The sequence below is a fragment of the Glycine max genome, chromosome 10 (assembly GCF_000004515.6).
Source record: "Glycine max cultivar Williams 82 chromosome 10, Glycine_max_v4.0, whole genome shotgun sequence".
NCBI lineage: Eukaryota > Viridiplantae > Streptophyta > Magnoliopsida > Fabales > Fabaceae > Glycine > Glycine max.
In genome coordinates, this window is record NC_038246.2 from 42313247 (window position 1) to 42331547 (window position 18301).

The window sequence follows — 18301 nt, forward strand, 5'->3', positions numbered from 1 at the left end:
AATTACATATAAGACCAACAAATGAAATATAACCACAAAACCTCCATGATATATTTCTCGCAGCATATTTTTTTATGATAATGAAAGGTTTTTACATATTTGTATAATGTAGTTAGTTTGATAATAACCCGAAAATACAAGATAGATGTCTTGTAATTCATGATAAAATTATACCAAGCTTGCTTCGAGAATCCAGTTCTCTTTTTATTGTGGTTGATAATTTGTAATCTTAAACAAATAAATAACAAAAATGCAAAAGATGAAACATGCATGCGGCTAAGTTGGACGGATCATTTTGTCCTTAAATCTACGGTGATTGAACATTTAAAAATAGTGGCTATTAATATAGACCCATGCTTTTGTCTTCCACGTTCGACTGTTCAAGAATAAACTCCATCGAGTCGAAGATGTAATTAACAGCAAATAAAAAGGCGTACTACAATGCAAGTGTTAAGATTTTTTTTAAGAAATAAATCAGTTAAAAGACTATTAAATCCTTAATTTATTTTCTTGTACTTTTGGATATAATTAACTTACAATTTTTTTAAAATATAATATAAGAGTTTAAGAAAAAAAAAGATAAGGCCTAAATAAGAAAAAAATAGATTAATAAAAAAATGAAAGACTAAAAACTGAGCATGGCCACCAAAAAAAATACTTGATAGTTAATTAATATGTATTTATTCTTAAACTCAAACTTAAAGTCCAAGCTTAGTCAATATTAAAGACAAAGAATTCAAGCCAGTTGAACTAGTGAAAAAAGTGTTGGAGAATAAAATTTAAATTAATGGATCAATAAGAAAATAAAAAGATATACAAGTTTGATATTTTCTTAAAATAGTTAATAGATATATATTTTCAATATAAATATTTTATATTATCAGTCATAGAAATGATATAACTTTTAATGCAAATATTATAAAAATCAATAAATTTATCTTATAAATGATTCTCATTTAATGACAATATAAAATACATATACTTTATTGTAAGGTCTCAACTTCAAATTTTATTCGATAGAGAGAAAAAAATTCAATTAAAAATATCAATTAATTTTTTTCATAAAATTTATACAATAACATGCTAACTCAAAATGAAACCGAAATGTTACTTATTAACTCCCTCTCCAAAAGTTTTCAACAATATTCCCCTTCTATCTGGTATTTATTCACCAGTGGTGACAGTTTGAATTGGAACAAAGAAAAAGTTGATAGGTGTTAAATTAGTGCATGCACATGTATTAGTTTGTGGGGGTCTCTGCTTTCTTCGAATTTATTAACAACAGGTGCCATAATATCACTGTTCTTATGCTGCCGGAGTTTTTAGAATATATTTTAAAGATATTATTTGCAACATGATTTTCACATACCATGCAAAATCTTCTTTACAGAATCATGATGTTTAATTTGTGTCACACATCAAGAGTTTTGATTCACATAAAGCTATAAATTGGAGACCCTCGTAATACGAATATTATTCCAAGTTCTACCATATAGTGTAAAGCAAGAAGACACAAACAATGGAGTTGTGGAAGCTCTTCGTAACTGCATTAATGCCAGTTCTTAAGGTGCTCCTCATTACTGCTGTTGGCACATTTCTTGCTCTGCACCGCTTTAATATACTGAGGGAGAGTGCTAGGAAGCACTTGAATACAGTACGTTTGATTGTCTCCTTTTCTTTTTCCCTTTCTATTTGGTATATAATCTATGTTTTTTGGTTTGATACTTTTTATTCTGCAAAGCTAATTACCAATTTATTCTTAGTGTTTCATTGCTGCTGTTGAAAATGTTTTGTGATTTTGTTAATTACGTGCATAGTTGTCTCTTAACCTTTTTCCTCCCTTTTGCTCTTGAATACTAAAGGCAGGAAGAAAATCATGCATGCCGGGACACAATGTCCCCAACTCCACAATTTCTATGTTTTCGTCTTTGACATAAAGGGAAGACACGAAAAGCATCAAAAGTAACCTATAAGAGATAATCCTGGATTTAATAATATCTTGTCTTGTGCTATTGTTATAGCAGTTGAATTCAATTTGTCATAAATAGTTTTTCCCTTAATATTTTCCTCATAGTTGGGGTTTAAAATATATATACAACTGGTGGAATCAATATCACTGATCACTTTAACTGAATTTAAGTGTTATTAACTAAATGTTAATATTATGTTTTTTGAGATGTTACTTACTGAAAATTTAAGGATACTCTGTTCCAAGTTAAAACAGACTAATAACTTTCTATACTCTTTATGTTTTTTGAGATGGCATATAATCCCTTAATTTTCAAAGTTTACAACGACCTACCTTGTAGTAGTACACAATTTAGTGTTTTTTTTTTCAAATAATTAAGGGGATTAGCGTATAATAGAAAAAGGAAGGGTATCACATACAACCCGGAAAAAATTCTCAGAAGGTGTTATTAGTGTAATTTGCTCTATTTTCTTACCATCATATTTAATAGAATCCAATCATTTGCTCAAGCCTTTTTTCATTCATATTTGCAGTATATTACAACAGTATAATTTAATTAACAAAAATGTTTTAGCTTCATTCTTATCTTGTCCTGCCCGTACAAAGTGTAATAGGAGAGAGGGACATTGTTTGGTGACTCACAAGTCACAACTAAATTACTTTTATTTTTATTTTTTACAGATAGTATACTTTGTATTCACTCCGGCTCTTGTTTGCAGCATCCTGGCTAAAACTACAACATTTAAGAGCCTGGTTGCGGTGTATGTTGTTTTCTTGCCACTCTGCTTCATTTTCAATTTTAACCCTTACATTTATGTTCCATCTCTTTCTTTCATTAATTGGTTTAGCTGTGATGCTTCTATGAATTTCGAAGGTGGTTCATGCCATTGAATATTCTTCTCACATTTATCATTGGAACAACACTAGGATGGTTGTTTATGAAAATAACTAAAGCACCTCCTGATATGCAAGGCCTTGTGTTGGGATGTTGTGCTGCAGGTAATTCACTTAAAGATTTCAAATTGTTATTTTAATAAATTAGATCAAGCCAAGGTTTAGTTAATAATTATTTGAATAAAATATGTTTTTCGTCCTCATAAATATACAAATGTTCGAAATTCATCCCTACAAAATTTTTAATACGTTTTTCATTCTCACAAAATTAAATGTATTTTTTTGGTCTGGACATAGGTTTAGGTAAATCCAAACTTACAATGATGATTTTTTATATCGATTATATATATAATTGATGTAAATGTGACATTTTTACATCGGTTGTGCATATAATTAATGTAAAAAATCATACACGTAAGTTCGGATGTCTGAATCTTATCCTGAGCAAAAAAAACAACAAATTTCAATTTTGTAAGGACACAAACAATGGAGTTGCAAGGATGTATTCTGAACATTTCCATATTTATGAGGATGAAAAAGATATTTTAGCCTAATTTTTTTTAGAATATATCATAGTCACAACACAAGGGATATCACATATTCTCTTTTTTTTATTAACAAGAAGATAATCACTTGATTTGGGATTTAGTCATACTTAAGGTTCCTCACCCCTCCCAAGAGTGTATTTTGTGGAGATCGAATCTAGATCCTTTCCTACAAACTCAGCGTGTATTACCAACTAAGCTACCCATGAAGTCTCACACACCCTCTTGACACTTGGATAATTTATTTTCTCACTATTTTAGATTTGATGAAAACAGGAAATCTAGGCAATTTGCCTCTTATCATAGTTCCAGCAGTCTGTAAAGAAAGCAGTAGTCCTTTTGGAGCAGTGGATGTTTGTAACAAGAAAGGGATGGCATATGCCTCTTTGTCCATGGCAGTAAGACAATCTAACCTAGCACATTAGTAAATTGACTAGGTTCATCATACAGAAAACTTGACAGCTTTGAATTGAGATTTTCCAATTTCTAATTTTGGTTTACCAGGTAGGACACATCTACATTTGGACTTTCGTGTACAACATTATCCGCGTATATTCATGCCGGATTTTTAATGTGAACAAGGTTGATGATTCCACAGTAGGTCCAGCAGCAATAGAAACAGATCTTGAAAACTATTCAACTAGACCAGTGGTTACTGCAGAGGATCTCTCACAGACCAATGATCATGTGAGTCAATTTGGAAGTGAATGTGCATTGCCTGGTGGAAGAGATAGGATGAGTCTGTGTCCTAATATATTTGGAAATGTGGATACATTATGTGCACTTGTACTTCAAGTATGATGGTCTCGTTTGCACTCTTTCACCAATGATGTCTCACACAATTTTGTGAATATTGCTCAATGGCCAATGGCTAAGGCAATATTTATATTGAAATGCAATTTGACATGCCACATGTTGCCTTTCAGATATTTCTACAGCACAGTTAAAGTTCTTACACTTTCCAATTGTTTTACAGGAACCAAAACAAAAGCAGACTACGAATCCATTAAAAACATTAGTACAAAAGCTCAATCTAAAGGTTCTATTAGCACCTGCAACAATTGGTTCGGTATGCCGCTTATTCTCTTAATTTCATTCTTGTTCTCCCCCATTTTCTATATGATGAATCATAAAAACTATTATATTTTGAGTTGCTGATGTAATGCAAACTAGGAAAACATCATCAATCATAAGGCATGTTAACATAACAAACTAGTTAATATGTTATAAATAATGCATCAGCACAATTAAAATTTGTATCATGAAGTTTAACGGAGTCGACTTAAATTCATATTGATCTACAATTGTCACCCCACTACAAGCTTAGTCACAAGTCACAACTCACAAGCATAGTTATGGAAGTGGAAAAGTGGAAGGAGGTGAACCAGGAAGAATTTCTTTTCTGAAACGATAACGTTTACAGAAATCACCTTATTTATTGACAACGTTTGTCACTTTGCAAATGTAGATTCTTGGTCTAATAATTGGTGTAGTTCCTCCGTTCCAAAAGATGTTTGTTGGAGATGATGCTCCTTTACGTGTGATTGAAGACTCTGCATCCATGCTAGGGTAAGTAAGTTTCCTTGTCTTGCTAACCATGGCATAATGTGGGTATCAGATTCTTACAGGTTGCTTTATTTGATTGATTTACCAATATTAGAATCATAATATACTATAGAAGCAAAAATATGTGCTGAGAACTGGCAAGTAACTACTTACTTTGTCATGATCAAATTTCATTCGCGTAAGTAATCAAGAAAACGAATTTTTGTTATCATTATTAGGAGATGTAAGGCACTTCGCACCTCTGTACATTTCTTTATAAATAAAAATAAAATAAAAGAGAAAGATGATGGAGGTAAAAAAAAAAAAAGTGAGAGTGTGCAGTTAATTTTGTATAGGAAGAAAGGGAGGGAGTTAAATGGTATGGGGAAAACGAAATCTAGAGAAATATAATAATTACTTAATGAAAATGAAGGGTAAAAGTTTCTAATAAAAAGTGGATACAAAACTGGGATATCCCTATCTATTTTAATAGTTATAGATTATTATTTACTTTTTTTTTTCTTTTTAGGAGATTATTATTCACTAGTAAAACGCGTTTCATATTACAATCATTTTGCAGGGACGCATCTATTCCGGCAATCACTTTGTTGGTTGGGGCAAATCTTCTGGATGGTAATAACTAACATGATCTTTTAATGTTCTTCATCTTGGGCGTCTTTGCGTCAATAATTCTGAAAATGAACAAAATATTACTAACAAATTAACACTGACTCAACTTTGTTCAGGGTTAAAACGGTCAGGAATGAAGCTTTCACTTGTTGTGGGAATCATTGTGGTTAGATACATTGCTTTACCAATTTTAGGTGTGGGCATTGTAAAAGGTGCAATTCATTTTGGCCTTATCCACCATGATCCATTATACCAGTTTATTTTACTCCTTCAATACGCCCTTCCGCCTGCAATAAGCATAAGTAAGTTTATTAAGATGATTGCGAGAATTCACCGTTTCATATAGTATGTTACTTCTATACACATACAAAAGTTTACATGTAAAAAAGTTGTACATTATTTATGACTCTGGCAGGTACAATTACTCAATTATTTGGAGCTGGTGAAACAGAGTGCTCAATTGTTATGCTAGCAACTTATGTCTGTGCCTCATTCTCTCTTACACTATGGTCCACCTTTTTCATGTGGCTTGTCCTATAAGTGTATTCACTTTTTTACCTCATGATGTCTTACTGTCAAAGAACTGCATGTTGCAGATTACAAATTATTCTAGTAAATTAGTGTTAGTGGAAGGTAGAATAAGTCCCTGCTTCAGTTTGTAGCAAAATACTTCAATCAACTCTAGTATAATAATTATTGAGCGAAGTAATTATATGAGGAGTTATTCTTGTTTTAATTTGATCTCCATTCTATATATATGGGATATATTTATTGAGAAAGCCTTTTTATGAGAAAATGAGATGAATAAAATTTGACCATTAAATCTTATCTGGTACCATTATCTTTTATACCTCTATCTTGGACCTTGCTTTAGATCATATAATAAGGATTGTCTTTTTTATTTGAAAAGCAAAGAGCTCCTAACCAAGAAAAACAAATGTATATGATCAATTAACTTTGTTGTGAATATTCCTCTATTATTTTGCTTGTGTTTATTCTTGTTGTTCTGATGCCATAATGGTATTGCAAAGAGGTTGTAGTTCATGATTTACTCTCTGATTGTTCTTAGTTCAAAATTATTGAAGGAAAAAGTATCACTCTGGAGTCAAATTAGGAGCTGAATTACTGTAAAACTCGTTTCCTAATACTGATAAAAAGAGTCATGCGGGAGGGAAAAAGAGGCAAGGATAGTTTGAATATTTTTTAAAAAAAATTTGGAAAAAGAAGTATTTAAGCAAAAAGAGAGATACAAATAGTAACTACTCCACTATGCTAAGTTGTGACATGTATGTCCAGCGTCCAGTTAAAGCCACTGCAGTGCCACATACTATTACAGGCATGTAAATGTAATGTATACGTCTCTCTCTCTCTCTCTCTCTCTCTCTCCATAAATTTGGTGTATTGTATGTAATGTAATCCAGTTGGGTCTCAAAAAAATTGCGATCCATGTGTCCCTGTCTTGGGATTCTAGTACTCTAGTCTACGAATGAATTCTCATGCATATGCAACCGTAACGTTTGCAGAAGTATTTGTATTTCTTAGATGTTTCCGGGGAAAAAAATGCAGTAAACCTGGTCACTTTTTATTTCTCTATCAAAAGCAAATTTGGACTATTGCTAGTGGTTTAGGAGAAACTCACTCTGCTTCGGCACCAGAAAAGCAACCGCTTTGGAAACCCCTCTCCCCTTTTGGAGCAAATTTCCGGAGTTCTTCGTTTCATGGTGCGGAAGAATGTGGTAATTTTGTTGCTGGAAAATTATGTTTGTTTCTCTGTCTGTGCTTAAATGAAAATTTTACGCTTGTGTTGTTGGGTTAGTGAACTTTCTTTCTGTGGGTTTGAATTGGTAACTGGCGTGAGAAACCAAACCGTGTGAGACTGAATCGAGTGACGGTGGGTACCCTTATCACGAGTTTTTTTGTTTTTTTTTTGTCTTATTATTGCCCTTACCACGAATTTTGTTGTTTTTTCTAGTGTTGGTATTAATACGAAATATTTGCATTCTAGACTTTCCTTGATTAATTTAAATTGAAAAACCTAATCATTTTTAATAATTTTTTTTTCTCATTCAAAATTTAAATCTGAAATTTTGTGTAAGCAGTCCAATAATATGACCAATGACTTGGTGGTATTTTGTTGAGAATTTACTTCTCCCTGTAGCTATTCGATGACACGGTGTAGCTTTCGGGATGGGGCACGTCAAGACCAACGTGTCCATGCTAATTGAACTGCACTTTGGTGTTTGGCCCTCAAGATATGAATCCATAACATTAAAGAAACCGTAGTTGCTCTTTGCACCTCATAATTGCTTCCTGTCCTGCACCTAATCTAGAATGTAAAATTACATTCTGAATTAGCCTACGCTAAAAATTTATATTCTGAAAAGGCTAATTCAGAATGTAGTTTTATATTCCAGATTAATCTTTCTAGAAGCTTAAAAAGGTAGAGGAAGTAAGTTTCAAGGTGTAGGAAGCAATTGCCCGAAGAAACACTGGAAGAAAAAGAAAATTTAAGCAAAGCACAAATTGGTATATAAATATTTGAATAGGCCTAAAACAGGAATATCTTTGATCCAAAATGCTAAATGAAAAATGACTATTTATTTTAGGAACCGAACTAGTTTTCTAAAAGATGACTTGAAACATTATCCATCTAGTCTTATAAAAATACTAAATTATGGTTTTCAAGTTGGACTTTATATTAAGAACCAAAGGTAGTAGAATTAATACCGAATGAGAGTGTGTGTTGCTAGCTCTCTTCTTAAATCATACTCCATCAATATCATTTTATTTGATGTTTAAGGTTTTGACATAGAAATTAAGAAGTATAATTAATATTTGAATTTTATAAAATTTATTATGCAATTTCCTAATAAAATATTAATAACACCCTTTCTCATTTATACTTCTTTTATTTTCTTACTCCGTGATAAATAGTTAATTAAGTTGGAAGAAAATATTTAATGTTTCACTAGTGATTAGTATAGAATGGCAATTAAAACGGAAGGTTAATATTTAATCTTTGTAATTAATGCATGCAATTTTGTGCTTGTGGGTATTTGTGTTCTCTCTTTCCAATTTATTAGTACCTCCGTCCTTACAAGGCTCTTTTTACTTGATTGGTGATTCACAAATAACTCAATGACTTTTTCTTGTTTATGTACAGATAGTATACTTTGTCTTCCTTCCGGCTCTTGTTTGCAGCTCCCTGACTAAAACTATAACATTTGGGAGCCTGCTTCTGGTGTATGTTGTCTTCTTGCCATTCTGTTACATTTTCAATGTTAACTCTTACTTTATTTTCCATCTCTTTCTTTCATTAATTGGTGTAGCTGAGACACTTTCATGAACTATGAAGGTGGTTCATGCCATTGAATGTTCTTCTCACATATATCATTGGGGCAGCACTAGGATGGTTGTTTCTGAAAATAATTAAAGCACCTTCTGAAATGCAAGGCCTTGTGTTGGGGTGTTGTGCTGCAGGTAGTTCAATCACAGATTTTAAATAGTAATTTTAATAAATCAGATCAAGCCAATGAATGTTCACAGTCAATATTTTATTTTAAAGATATATCACAGTCACAGCTTAAGGGATATTGCATACAGTCTTGACACCCAGAAATTTCATTTTCTCACTATTTTAGATTCGATGCAAACAGGAAATCTAGGCAGTTTGCCTCTTATCATGTTCCAGCAGTATGTAAAGAATGCAGTAGTCCTTTTGGAGCTGTGGATGTTTGTAATGAAAAAGGGATGGCATATGCATCTGTCCTTGGCAGTAAGACAAACTAACTTAGCACATTTGTAATTGACTAGGTTCATCATACCAGAAACTTGTCAGTTTTGAAATAAGATTTTACATTTTCTAATTTTGGTTTACCATATAGGAAACATCTACTTTTGGACTTTTGCGTACAACATTATCCACATATATTCTAGCAAAATTTTACGAACAAAGTTGATGATTCCACAGTAGGTCCAGTGTCAGCAATAGAAACAGATCTCGAAAGCCATTCAACTGTACCAGTGGTTGCTTCAGAGGTTCTCTCAGAGACCAATGATCATGTGACTACGCTGCCTGGTGGAAGAGCTAAGGTCAGTCTGTGTTGTAACATATTTGCAAATATGGATGCATTATGTTCACTTGTGCTTCAAGTATGATTGTCTCATTTGCACTTTCACCAATAATGTTATTGTTCAACACAATTTTGTGAATACCTCTCCTTTGTTCACCTTTCACATATCAGTACAAGATTCTAGTCTTCTAATCTGCTGAAATACCAAGTTCTTTTCTTTTGATCTCTATGGATAAATGAGAATGGCCAATGCCTGAGGCAATATTTGATCAGCAAACTATTTTATCTAATTGGGTAAAGCAACCAAAAAAATTATGTTGAATTGCAATTTGACATGCACATGCCACATGATGCCAGCATATGTTGCCTGTAAGATATTTTCTACTGCATCAGGTAAAGGTTCTTACACTTTCCCATAGTTATTACAGGTATCAAAAAGAATAAGAACATTAGTAGATAAACTCAATCTGAAGGTCATATTATCACCTGCAACTATTGGATCGGTACACCAGCTGTTCTCTTAATTTCCTTCTTGTTCCTTTTTCCCCCTCCATTGTTCTATGTGATGAATAATAAAAACTACCATATTTAGAATTGTAGTATTATACTAATTCAAACCGGGGGGAAATCTGTTGGCGTGTAAAAATTTGGCAAAATTGTAAATTTGATCTTCCTATTTGTCTCAAATTTGTAATTTTGGTCCCCCTATAATTTAATTCACAAATTTAGTCTCTCAGTTTTTTGCAATCTTGTTATCAGTCCCCAATCCCGAAATTGACTGCGTTGACCCCACGTGTCGCACTTTTATTGGACGTTGACCGCCACGTGTCGCGTGTTTATGGGACATTATTTTCATGCACCTAATTAACGTCAACCTCCAATAAAATTACGACATATGATGGTCAAGATCCAATAAAAGCACGACACATGACGGTCAACGTTGGCAAGTAGTTCAGGGTTGGGAACTGAAATAACGGGATTGCAAAAAACTTATAGGGGGACCAAAATCAAATTCTGAGACAAATAAGGAATCCAAATTTGTAATTTTGCCTATACACTTTTAGCGCCAACAGAATCATCCATCATAAGGCATGTTAGACTTCATTTAATATGTCAACATTATACAATGTTTTGAATAACACATTAACTCCACAAGTCACATTAGCAAAATTAAAATTCATGTTGAAAAGGCATAGGTAAGCGAGGAAGGGGGGATTTCTTTTCTTAATTTCACTTGAATGTTAAAAGGCATTTTTTACTGAAACTGATTTGAGGAAGGCACCACAGCAAGCACCACTGCAGGCAAACAACATGAGCAGACCCAAGAGGATTATAACAGCACCAAAATACTTAGCTGACTACAAATAATTAGGACTGTTATTAGTAATTAGGCTGAGTGGGGCTAGGGGGACATGTTGTCTGCCACCACTCCCTCTAGCACTAGCATTCTGTTAGGATTTCTGTTATAAAGAATATTCTAGTATCTTTTCTGTTAGTGAGCAATGACTCCTATATATATACAGAGTAATGCTTGTAATTGGGATTATGCAGAAATAATACTCAGCCTTTTGGTATAGGAGGTTCCCCTGGTCCTCGAATTCCAGGATCTTTAACCTTGTAATTAGGATACATACCAGAAACCACCTTATTTATTGACAACGTTTGTCTTTTTGCAATGGTAGATTCTTGGTCTGATAATTGGTGTAGTTCCTCCATTCCGAAAGATGTTTGTTGGCGATAATGCTCCTTTAAGTGTGGTTGAAGACTCTGCATCCATGCTGGGGTAAGTTGCCTTGTCTTGCTAACCATGGAATGATAATACTATGGAAGCAAAAATGTATGCTGACAAAGTAGTAAGAAATCAAGAAAATGAATTATTAATATTATAATAGTTATTATTATTGACTAGTAAAACACGTTTGTGTGACATTCATTTTGCAGGGAGGCATCCATTCCAGCAATGACTTTGCTACTTGGAGCAAATCTTCTGAATGGTAATAACAAACATGGTCTTTTATTTCTGAAAATGAACAAGGTTTTACTAACAAATTACCTGGGTTAACTTTATTCAGGGTTAAAACGGTCAGGAATGAAATTTTCACTTCTTATGGGGATCACTGTGATTAGATACATTGCCTTACCAATTTTAGGTGTGGTCATTGTAAAAGGTGCAATCCATTTTGGCATTATCCATCACGATCCCTTATACCAGTTTGTTTTATTGCTTCAATACGTCCTTCCACCTGCAACAAGTAAGTTGATTAAGATGATTGCGACAATTCACCATTTCCATTTTTTTGGTAGCAAAATTTAGTAGAACAAAGAGACACCCTTAATACTACTAGGTAGGGCGTCAATGATTCAACGTTTCATATAGCATATTACTTTTATACACATATAAAAGTTTACATCAAAAGTTGTACAAATGCACATAATTAAGTATGGTTACATCATTTAATAAATTTGAATATATGAGGTGTCAATGTCTTTAAATGACAACACATATCTTGGTTCTTGATTTTTTTTCGAATTTTACTTTTAGTCCTTGAACAAAGAATTGACCGATCTTAGTTCCTATGCTTTTTTGGTACTTATAATCAAGTATCAACATTAAGTGATGACATGACATCCATGTTGGCAGCCACTTTAGTTGCTATGTCATCCACTATTTTGATTAGTCTCATTTTTTTCATGACATTTACATTTAGTTCCTCAACAATTTTTTGAACAGTCTTGGTCTCTCAACTTTTTATAAAATTCACTTTTGAGCCCTTTAACAAATTCTCTTTATCAATCTTAGTCCCTAAACTACTATTCATCATTGTTTTTAGTCACTTCCACCAAGTATCATCGTTACAATGATACTTGACGATGACAATGACACGGACTAAAAATGCTAACAAAGGAAAAGTATAGAGACTAAAATCGGTCAATTCTTTTATGGACTAAAGGTGAAATTCAAAAAAAGTTTAAGGACCAATAGCATATTTAACTCAAAATTAAATTGTTTTGATAAACATATGGCATATTTCTTTATGTTATGCAACATAACCAAAATCTCTAATATAGTATGCACCCAGTGATCTTCTCTTTTAGTTTCCATCACGGTTAGAACTCTTTATATTTTGCACTTTACTTGTATTTTACTTTATTTTTTACTCTGCCAGGTACAATTACTCAATTATTTGGAGCCGGGCAAACAGAATGCTCGATTGTTATGCTAGCAACTTATGCCTGTAACTCATTTTCTCTTACACTATGGTCCTCATTATTCATGTGGCTTGTCCTATAAATGTATTCATTTCCTTTACCTCATGATATCTTACTGTTAAAGAACTGCATGTTACGGGTTACAGATTATTCTGGTCAAATTAGTGTTAGTGCAAGGTAGAATAAATTCCTGCTTCAGTTTGTAGCAAAATACTTCAGTCATCTGTAATATAATGAATAAATTGAAATCGTTCCATGCATTCCTCCTTTTTATCCATGTTCATATAATGTGAAACAATTATGTCCTTAAATAGCATTTATCCAGTTCAACTGTAAAGATTAACATACTGGATAATTTGGAAATAAACATATTACTGAAGATTACGTCAGTTTAGTCAAATTTTGTTTTCATCTTTTCATCGATGATGCAAACAAACATTGCCCTCGTGACTGCTTTTTTTTTTCTTCTCTCCATTTCAAAGCGTATATGCTTCCAAATACAAATCTGCTCCCTCCCCCTCCCCAACCCGGTCCCTCCCCATAGTACACCATAAGTTTTAGAATGCAGAAAAAATATCAAAAAATGCATTGCCAGTTTGGATTCTCTGACCCTTCAACTTTATCAATATATCTCCTTTCTGTTAATCAGTCATTATCTTCTCTTTGCTAACTGGAATGTTCTCTTCAAGAACAGATTTGCTGCGTGGTCATTTCTATAGCACAACACCCTCAATATTGTGTTGGGGTCTGATCTGTGCCACTTTCCTGTAGTAGGAGGCATTGGCAACGTGTGTCCATTACTCATCAAACCTATCCCACTTGACTCACAGCTCATAATGCTGAAATCTTCTATCAATTGTTCACTACTTTGGCCCATCAATGCAATCACTCCCTCCACCACTGCAGCCTCTCCATCCACCACATTCTCTGCTATCAACCCTTCCACACTGTTGCTGAAAACTCTCTTCAAATTCTTGAAGTCCTCTCGGATGATCTCATGGTCATACCGGTGAAACACCCGTGAGCTTCCTCCAGCAAGCAAAACCATAAGGAATATATCATATGAGGCCTTCATCACTTCCTTCAATGCCAATGGTTGAGCTCTATCTGTGAGAGTTGTAGTCATTAGTGTGAGGTTCTGCTTGAGGATTCTCAATGCAGCTCTTATCTGACCTCTACCCACACCACCAGCATAGAGGCTATCATACAACACAGAGCCTGAGTCATGAAATATAAGACGGTATGCAGCAACTTCTGAGACGTGTTGGCAGGCTCCTAGAAGGGACAAGTTCACTGTTTCAAAGTATGAACAACAACTCTTGCGGTTGCTTGCAAATCGAAGGCGGTTTGAAGGAACAACTCCGGAGTTCATAGAGAGTGTTTTCTCAAGAGAATGAATTTGTGTAAGAAGATAGTGCAAGGTGTTGAGACGAACGTAGAGGCGTTGAGTTCCACGGCTAGTTGATGGCCGAGGATTATGACCTTCGTGCCTTCCATTAATGTGTTGTATATGAGCATCAAAACCAGCATTGCATGGAGCAGCTCTCTTCCACAGCTTCGTGAATCTTGAATCACTGTTGCATCTGGTAAGTGGGGGAAGCATGGGAATGTAACTTTGTTTTGAACCTGAAAGAGGGTAGAGTAAGTGGAAGTTAAAACAGAACCATATGATACAAACTTTGCTACTCTACTGTGGCAATTATCAGTCATATTATGAATTCACAGTTTCACACTACTTACCACATGAAGCAACAAACTTCATGTAGTCCTGGAAGAGGTTTTCCAATCCATCAGCCAGATCTTGAACTAAATCTTCTGTAATGACTATTGGAACTTGGAAGAATTCTTCCACAGTTATCGCGGCCAATTTCATTAGCTCCGCAGCTGATTGTGCATGTGACTCTGATTTGGACTTTGGATTCCATGTCTGAAATAACAAAATTGAAAAAGTTATAAACAATATTCTATGATGAATAACAAAATATGCAATAAATTTCTTGTGTCCTTCCAATATGAACAAAGGAATAAAGATCATAAAGGCAAAACTTACTTCAGTTTCTTTTGCCCTCTGCAAACACTGTTTGCCTTTGTGCAATGATTCATCTATCCATTTTCCCAGAAGACTCAATATGACTGAATCAACATCATAGGGAGCCATCTCTCTAATTACGTTTTTGCCACCATCCTCACACTCACTAGAGTCTTCAACCATCACTTGGACCATTACCTTTTCTAGCTTTCCAGCCTTCTGCAACACCTGAACTGACTCAGTTGTCAGTGAAGTCACTTCACTTACGTACTGCTTCAGCATTTTACCAAAGCATGTATGCAGCACCATTGCCGCAACTGCACCTGCTGTTGAATGCCATTTCTTTAGAATTGGACTAAAATGATGTCTTTCCTTCATTATCAAGGCTTCAGTCTCCTGAGCCAGTTGGAGAAGAACTTCACTCAATTCTTTCCTTCTTTCAAATTCAGCAGAATTGGCATTCACTGTCTCCAATACCTACACCCGAAAAAAAGAGAAAGAAATAACATTATTACAAGACTTGACTAGTTTATAATACTCAAGCTAAAGATAGGTTATATTTCAAACCTTATCAAATGCATTTTTCATCGAAGAACGAATATAACTATCAACTCGGTCACTTGATGAATCCACTACGGTTATGCCTCCTTGCTCTCCCCTTTCTCCGTCTGTGAGTGTCAGATCTTCATCTAAAATTTTTGAGACTGTCAGCAACACAGGAAGAAGGTTTTCGATTTGACCGGCATTCCCTCTTTGGAAATAGTCATGGTAATTAAGCAACCTCTTCTCTGCCCAACCCTGCATTGAGCTCAGCACTGATGACAGCATCTTAACATACAAAGAATCTTTTACTCTCTTAGCATCGATTTCCACCTCATTCAACATGGCATGTGAGGCACAAAGAAGGTCAGGTTCTATCTGGCCGGTGCTAACATATTGCTTAAACAGAACCCAAGTGAAGCACGCATTGTGAATTGGCAAGGTGATTCCCAGTGTAGACCATGTTTTCTTTATCAGCTCAAGTAGCTCGTCAACCTCATCTAGCACTAGTGTTTCATCCCTGACATCAAAAATTGATTGAAGAAGAGATGTGTAGAGGTGAACGTTGAAAGGGAATCCATCAGCCCAGTGGCAAACATCAGTGGGAGTGCCATTGTGGCTTCTCCATGACAAGGAAACCACAGAATTGCAAAGGCTTCTAATTGTGTCTGCGTTTTTGCCGGTGTCAATAGGTTTGGACTCCCCACTATATATGATGTCCCTGAGGCGCGTGGCAAATGTGTTGGTCTTTTCTAGAGGGATTGATGGGTAGAGGAGGAGCCCTGCTTCAAGGACTTTTAGTTGTCGCTTTTGCCACACGTGGTACTCATGGGAATCACTGAATTCTGAGGGCTTTAGGTGGCGTATCAGTTCCAAGGGGAGGATAATAGTTTCTGCTCGCCTTCCCATCTGAAATCCAATAAACAATTACAAATATTTAGACCAATAGCAATGTATAGTTACCACATAATTCTATACATCAATAAACACATGTATTGCTAGACTCAAGTTTGCATAAACAAACATAGGATAGGAGTACACAAGTGATTAGTTCGAAGTTGGACTATTTAAAATACAATAAACTTACTTTCATTTCCTTTTTTTACCTAACTTTATTTTTATTTCTCCCTTCCTTTTCCATCACATATGCAACTTCCTCTCTTCTTTTTCCTTTTTCTTTCTATCTCTCTCTTCCTCCCACCCTATATACTGCAAAATGGGAGCTAGAAATTATCTCATGGTTTGGGACCATCATGTATCTATAGTTCCGATTAATTTCTAGGTGACATTTAATCAAAGTTTTATTATCTCCTTTTGGTAAATTGAAAAAATTCGAGTACCTATCAGGTTAAGATTGATCAGAACTGTGGATACTTACTAAAGATGGATGACTAAGACTATGAGCCCATGGTGGTTCTAGATGGTACAATAATTTCTCCCAAAATAGGATTACGTTTATGAAAGGAAAATGAAATGATGAATGTTATCTAGGTGCTTGTAATGAAAATAAAAACAGAAAGTAATTAAAATGGAAGACATACTTGGCCAACGAGGGTCCTCAAGAGGGTTTTCCTTAACCTATTATCATCATGCTCCGTGACCCTCATCTGCTGCCTCATGATCTCCGCCGCGGTCATGGGCCGCCGCGGCCTAAACGGCGGCACGGTGTGAGACACCGGGATGCCGGGCGCACCGACGGGAGAGGAGGGCGTGGAGGAGCCACCAGTGGTGGCCATTCTCCTGGAAGGACTCCTCTTCAACATCTTCAACCCCAACATCTTCTTCACCCTGCTCATCGGCTTCGTCACCACCTGGTTCTGCTTCCCTCCCTCGCCGCCGCCACCATTATTGTTCTCGTGGTTCGAATAAAACGTGAGGGCGTGGCGGCCCCCGAAGCCGGGGGAGGACCTGCACGACGTGAAGAATATCTCGTAGGCAGTCTCCCTGACGTGGTCGGCGTCGAGGCCGTCGAGCTTCCCGAATGGCCACGAGAGCGAGACCGTGGAGGCGGCATCGAGGCGGCGCTGGCTGAGAAGGTTATAGTCCAGGCGGGAGGAGGTGGCGGAGGGGTAGGACTCGCGGCGGGTGTGATGACCCATGCCGACGGGTCAGGGTGGTGATGGGGGTCAGAATAGTAATATGACTTACGTTGAGAGAGGGTGAGGAGAGAAGTGCATGTTGTTTTTAGGGTTAAAAGGAAGGGAGAGAGGTGATGGTGGCGTTGTTGCATGTTGTTGAGGTGTTGTTAGTTAATGTGACAGCAGTTTCTGTTTCATGCAGAGAGATCAAAGATTATGGTTATGGGTTTGCCAACGTTGTCATTAGCGAAGAAAGCGACATGCTGTGGTGTACGTGTCTTCCCTTGCTATTTTTAGTGCTTTTTTCTCGGAGGGAAAGTGGGTTTTTGTGTTGTCTTTTTAATTTGTTTCTTTCTTTCTGTAGAGAAGTCAAGCAAATATCTAATGGCCTCTTGTTGTCTGTTTTGTAGTTAAGGCAAAGTTTAAGTATCTCAGCTATCAGCTCTTAGCTTTACTCGTTCGACACATCCTTGCTTAATGTACAACACTTCACAATCAATTTCCTTAAAAAAGATTAATTTTATTATTTTAATAATAAATTTCATCACCTGATTCGAACAATCTAATCATAGTTGGATAGTTGGATCAGTTTATTTCACGTTGGAGATTCAAACTAAAAAAATTCTATTCAAATCAAATCGATTAAATAGATGGATTCAAATAAATAGAAAATGTCACTCAATCTGAACCAATTCATGTCCACCCCTAACCACATTTTCGTCTCTTTTTTTTCTCACAAACCAAATTTTAGGAAGGAACTCAAGCCTTTTTCACCATTTAAGGAAGAA

The 18301-nt window shown here is 35.4% G+C and overlaps 2 protein-coding genes, 1 long non-coding RNA gene and 1 pseudogene across 3 annotated transcripts; 2 read left to right on the forward strand and 2 right to left on the reverse strand.

The window, feature by feature from the left end:
- Positions 1-1155: 1155 nt before the first annotated feature.
- On the forward strand, positions 1156-6365 carry LOC100809659 (protein PIN-LIKES 3). Its single transcript, XM_006589243.3, has 11 exons — positions 1156-1285; positions 1391-1654; positions 2651-2730; positions 2844-2968; positions 3685-3806; positions 3913-4095; positions 4385-4477; positions 4877-4977; positions 5534-5586; positions 5700-5885; positions 5999-6365. The coding sequence occupies exons 2-11, from the start codon at positions 1520-1522 to the stop codon at positions 6121-6123; spliced, it is 1203 nt and encodes a 400-aa protein (XP_006589306.1). The 5' UTR covers positions 1156-1285; positions 1391-1519; the 3' UTR covers positions 6124-6365.
- On the reverse strand, positions 5296-7459 carry LOC121172894 (uncharacterized). Its single transcript, XR_005886674.1, has 3 exons — positions 7223-7459; positions 5769-5870; positions 5296-5645 (listed from the first exon to the last, which is right to left on the reverse strand). It is a non-coding gene; the product is annotated as an uncharacterized lncRNA (long non-coding RNA).
- Positions 6787-17947, forward strand: LOC100800046 (protein PIN-LIKES 1-like; annotated as a pseudogene).
- LOC100800571 (protein unc-13 homolog) lies at positions 13109-17653 on the reverse strand. Its single transcript, XM_003535400.5, has 5 exons — positions 16977-17653; positions 15463-16344; positions 14917-15372; positions 14607-14793; positions 13109-14492 (listed from the first exon to the last, which is right to left on the reverse strand). The coding sequence occupies exons 1-5, from the start codon at positions 17532-17534 to the stop codon at positions 13519-13521; spliced, it is 3057 nt and encodes a 1018-aa protein (XP_003535448.1). The 5' UTR covers positions 17535-17653; the 3' UTR covers positions 13109-13518.
- Positions 17948-18301: the final 354 nt, after the last annotated feature.

Excerpts from the sequence above, each read along its gene's own strand:
- LOC100809659 (XM_006589243.3), top strand. The coding sequence starts at position 1,520 with ATGGAGTTGTGGAAGCTCTTCGTAACTGCATTAATGCCAGTTCTTAAG. Across the intron at positions 1,655-2,650 it reads CTAGGAAGCACTTGAATACA|ATAGTATACTTTGTATTCAC; the intron begins GTACGTTTGATT and ends TATTTTTTACAG. Across the intron at positions 4,096-4,384 it reads TCTCACAGACCAATGATCAT|GAACCAAAACAAAAGCAGAC; the intron begins GTGAGTCAATTT and ends ATTGTTTTACAG.
- LOC100800571 (XM_003535400.5), bottom strand. The coding sequence starts at position 17,534 with ATGGGTCATCACACCCGCCGCGAGTCCTACCCCTCCGCCACCTCCTCC. Across the intron at positions 16,345-16,976 it reads TGAGGACCCTCGTTGGCCAA|ATGGGAAGGCGAGCAGAAAC; the intron begins GTATGTCTTCCA and ends ATTGGATTTCAG. Across the intron at positions 15,373-15,462 it reads TGAAAAATGCATTTGATAAG|GTATTGGAGACAGTGAATGC; the intron begins GTTTGAAATATA and ends TTTCGGGTGTAG.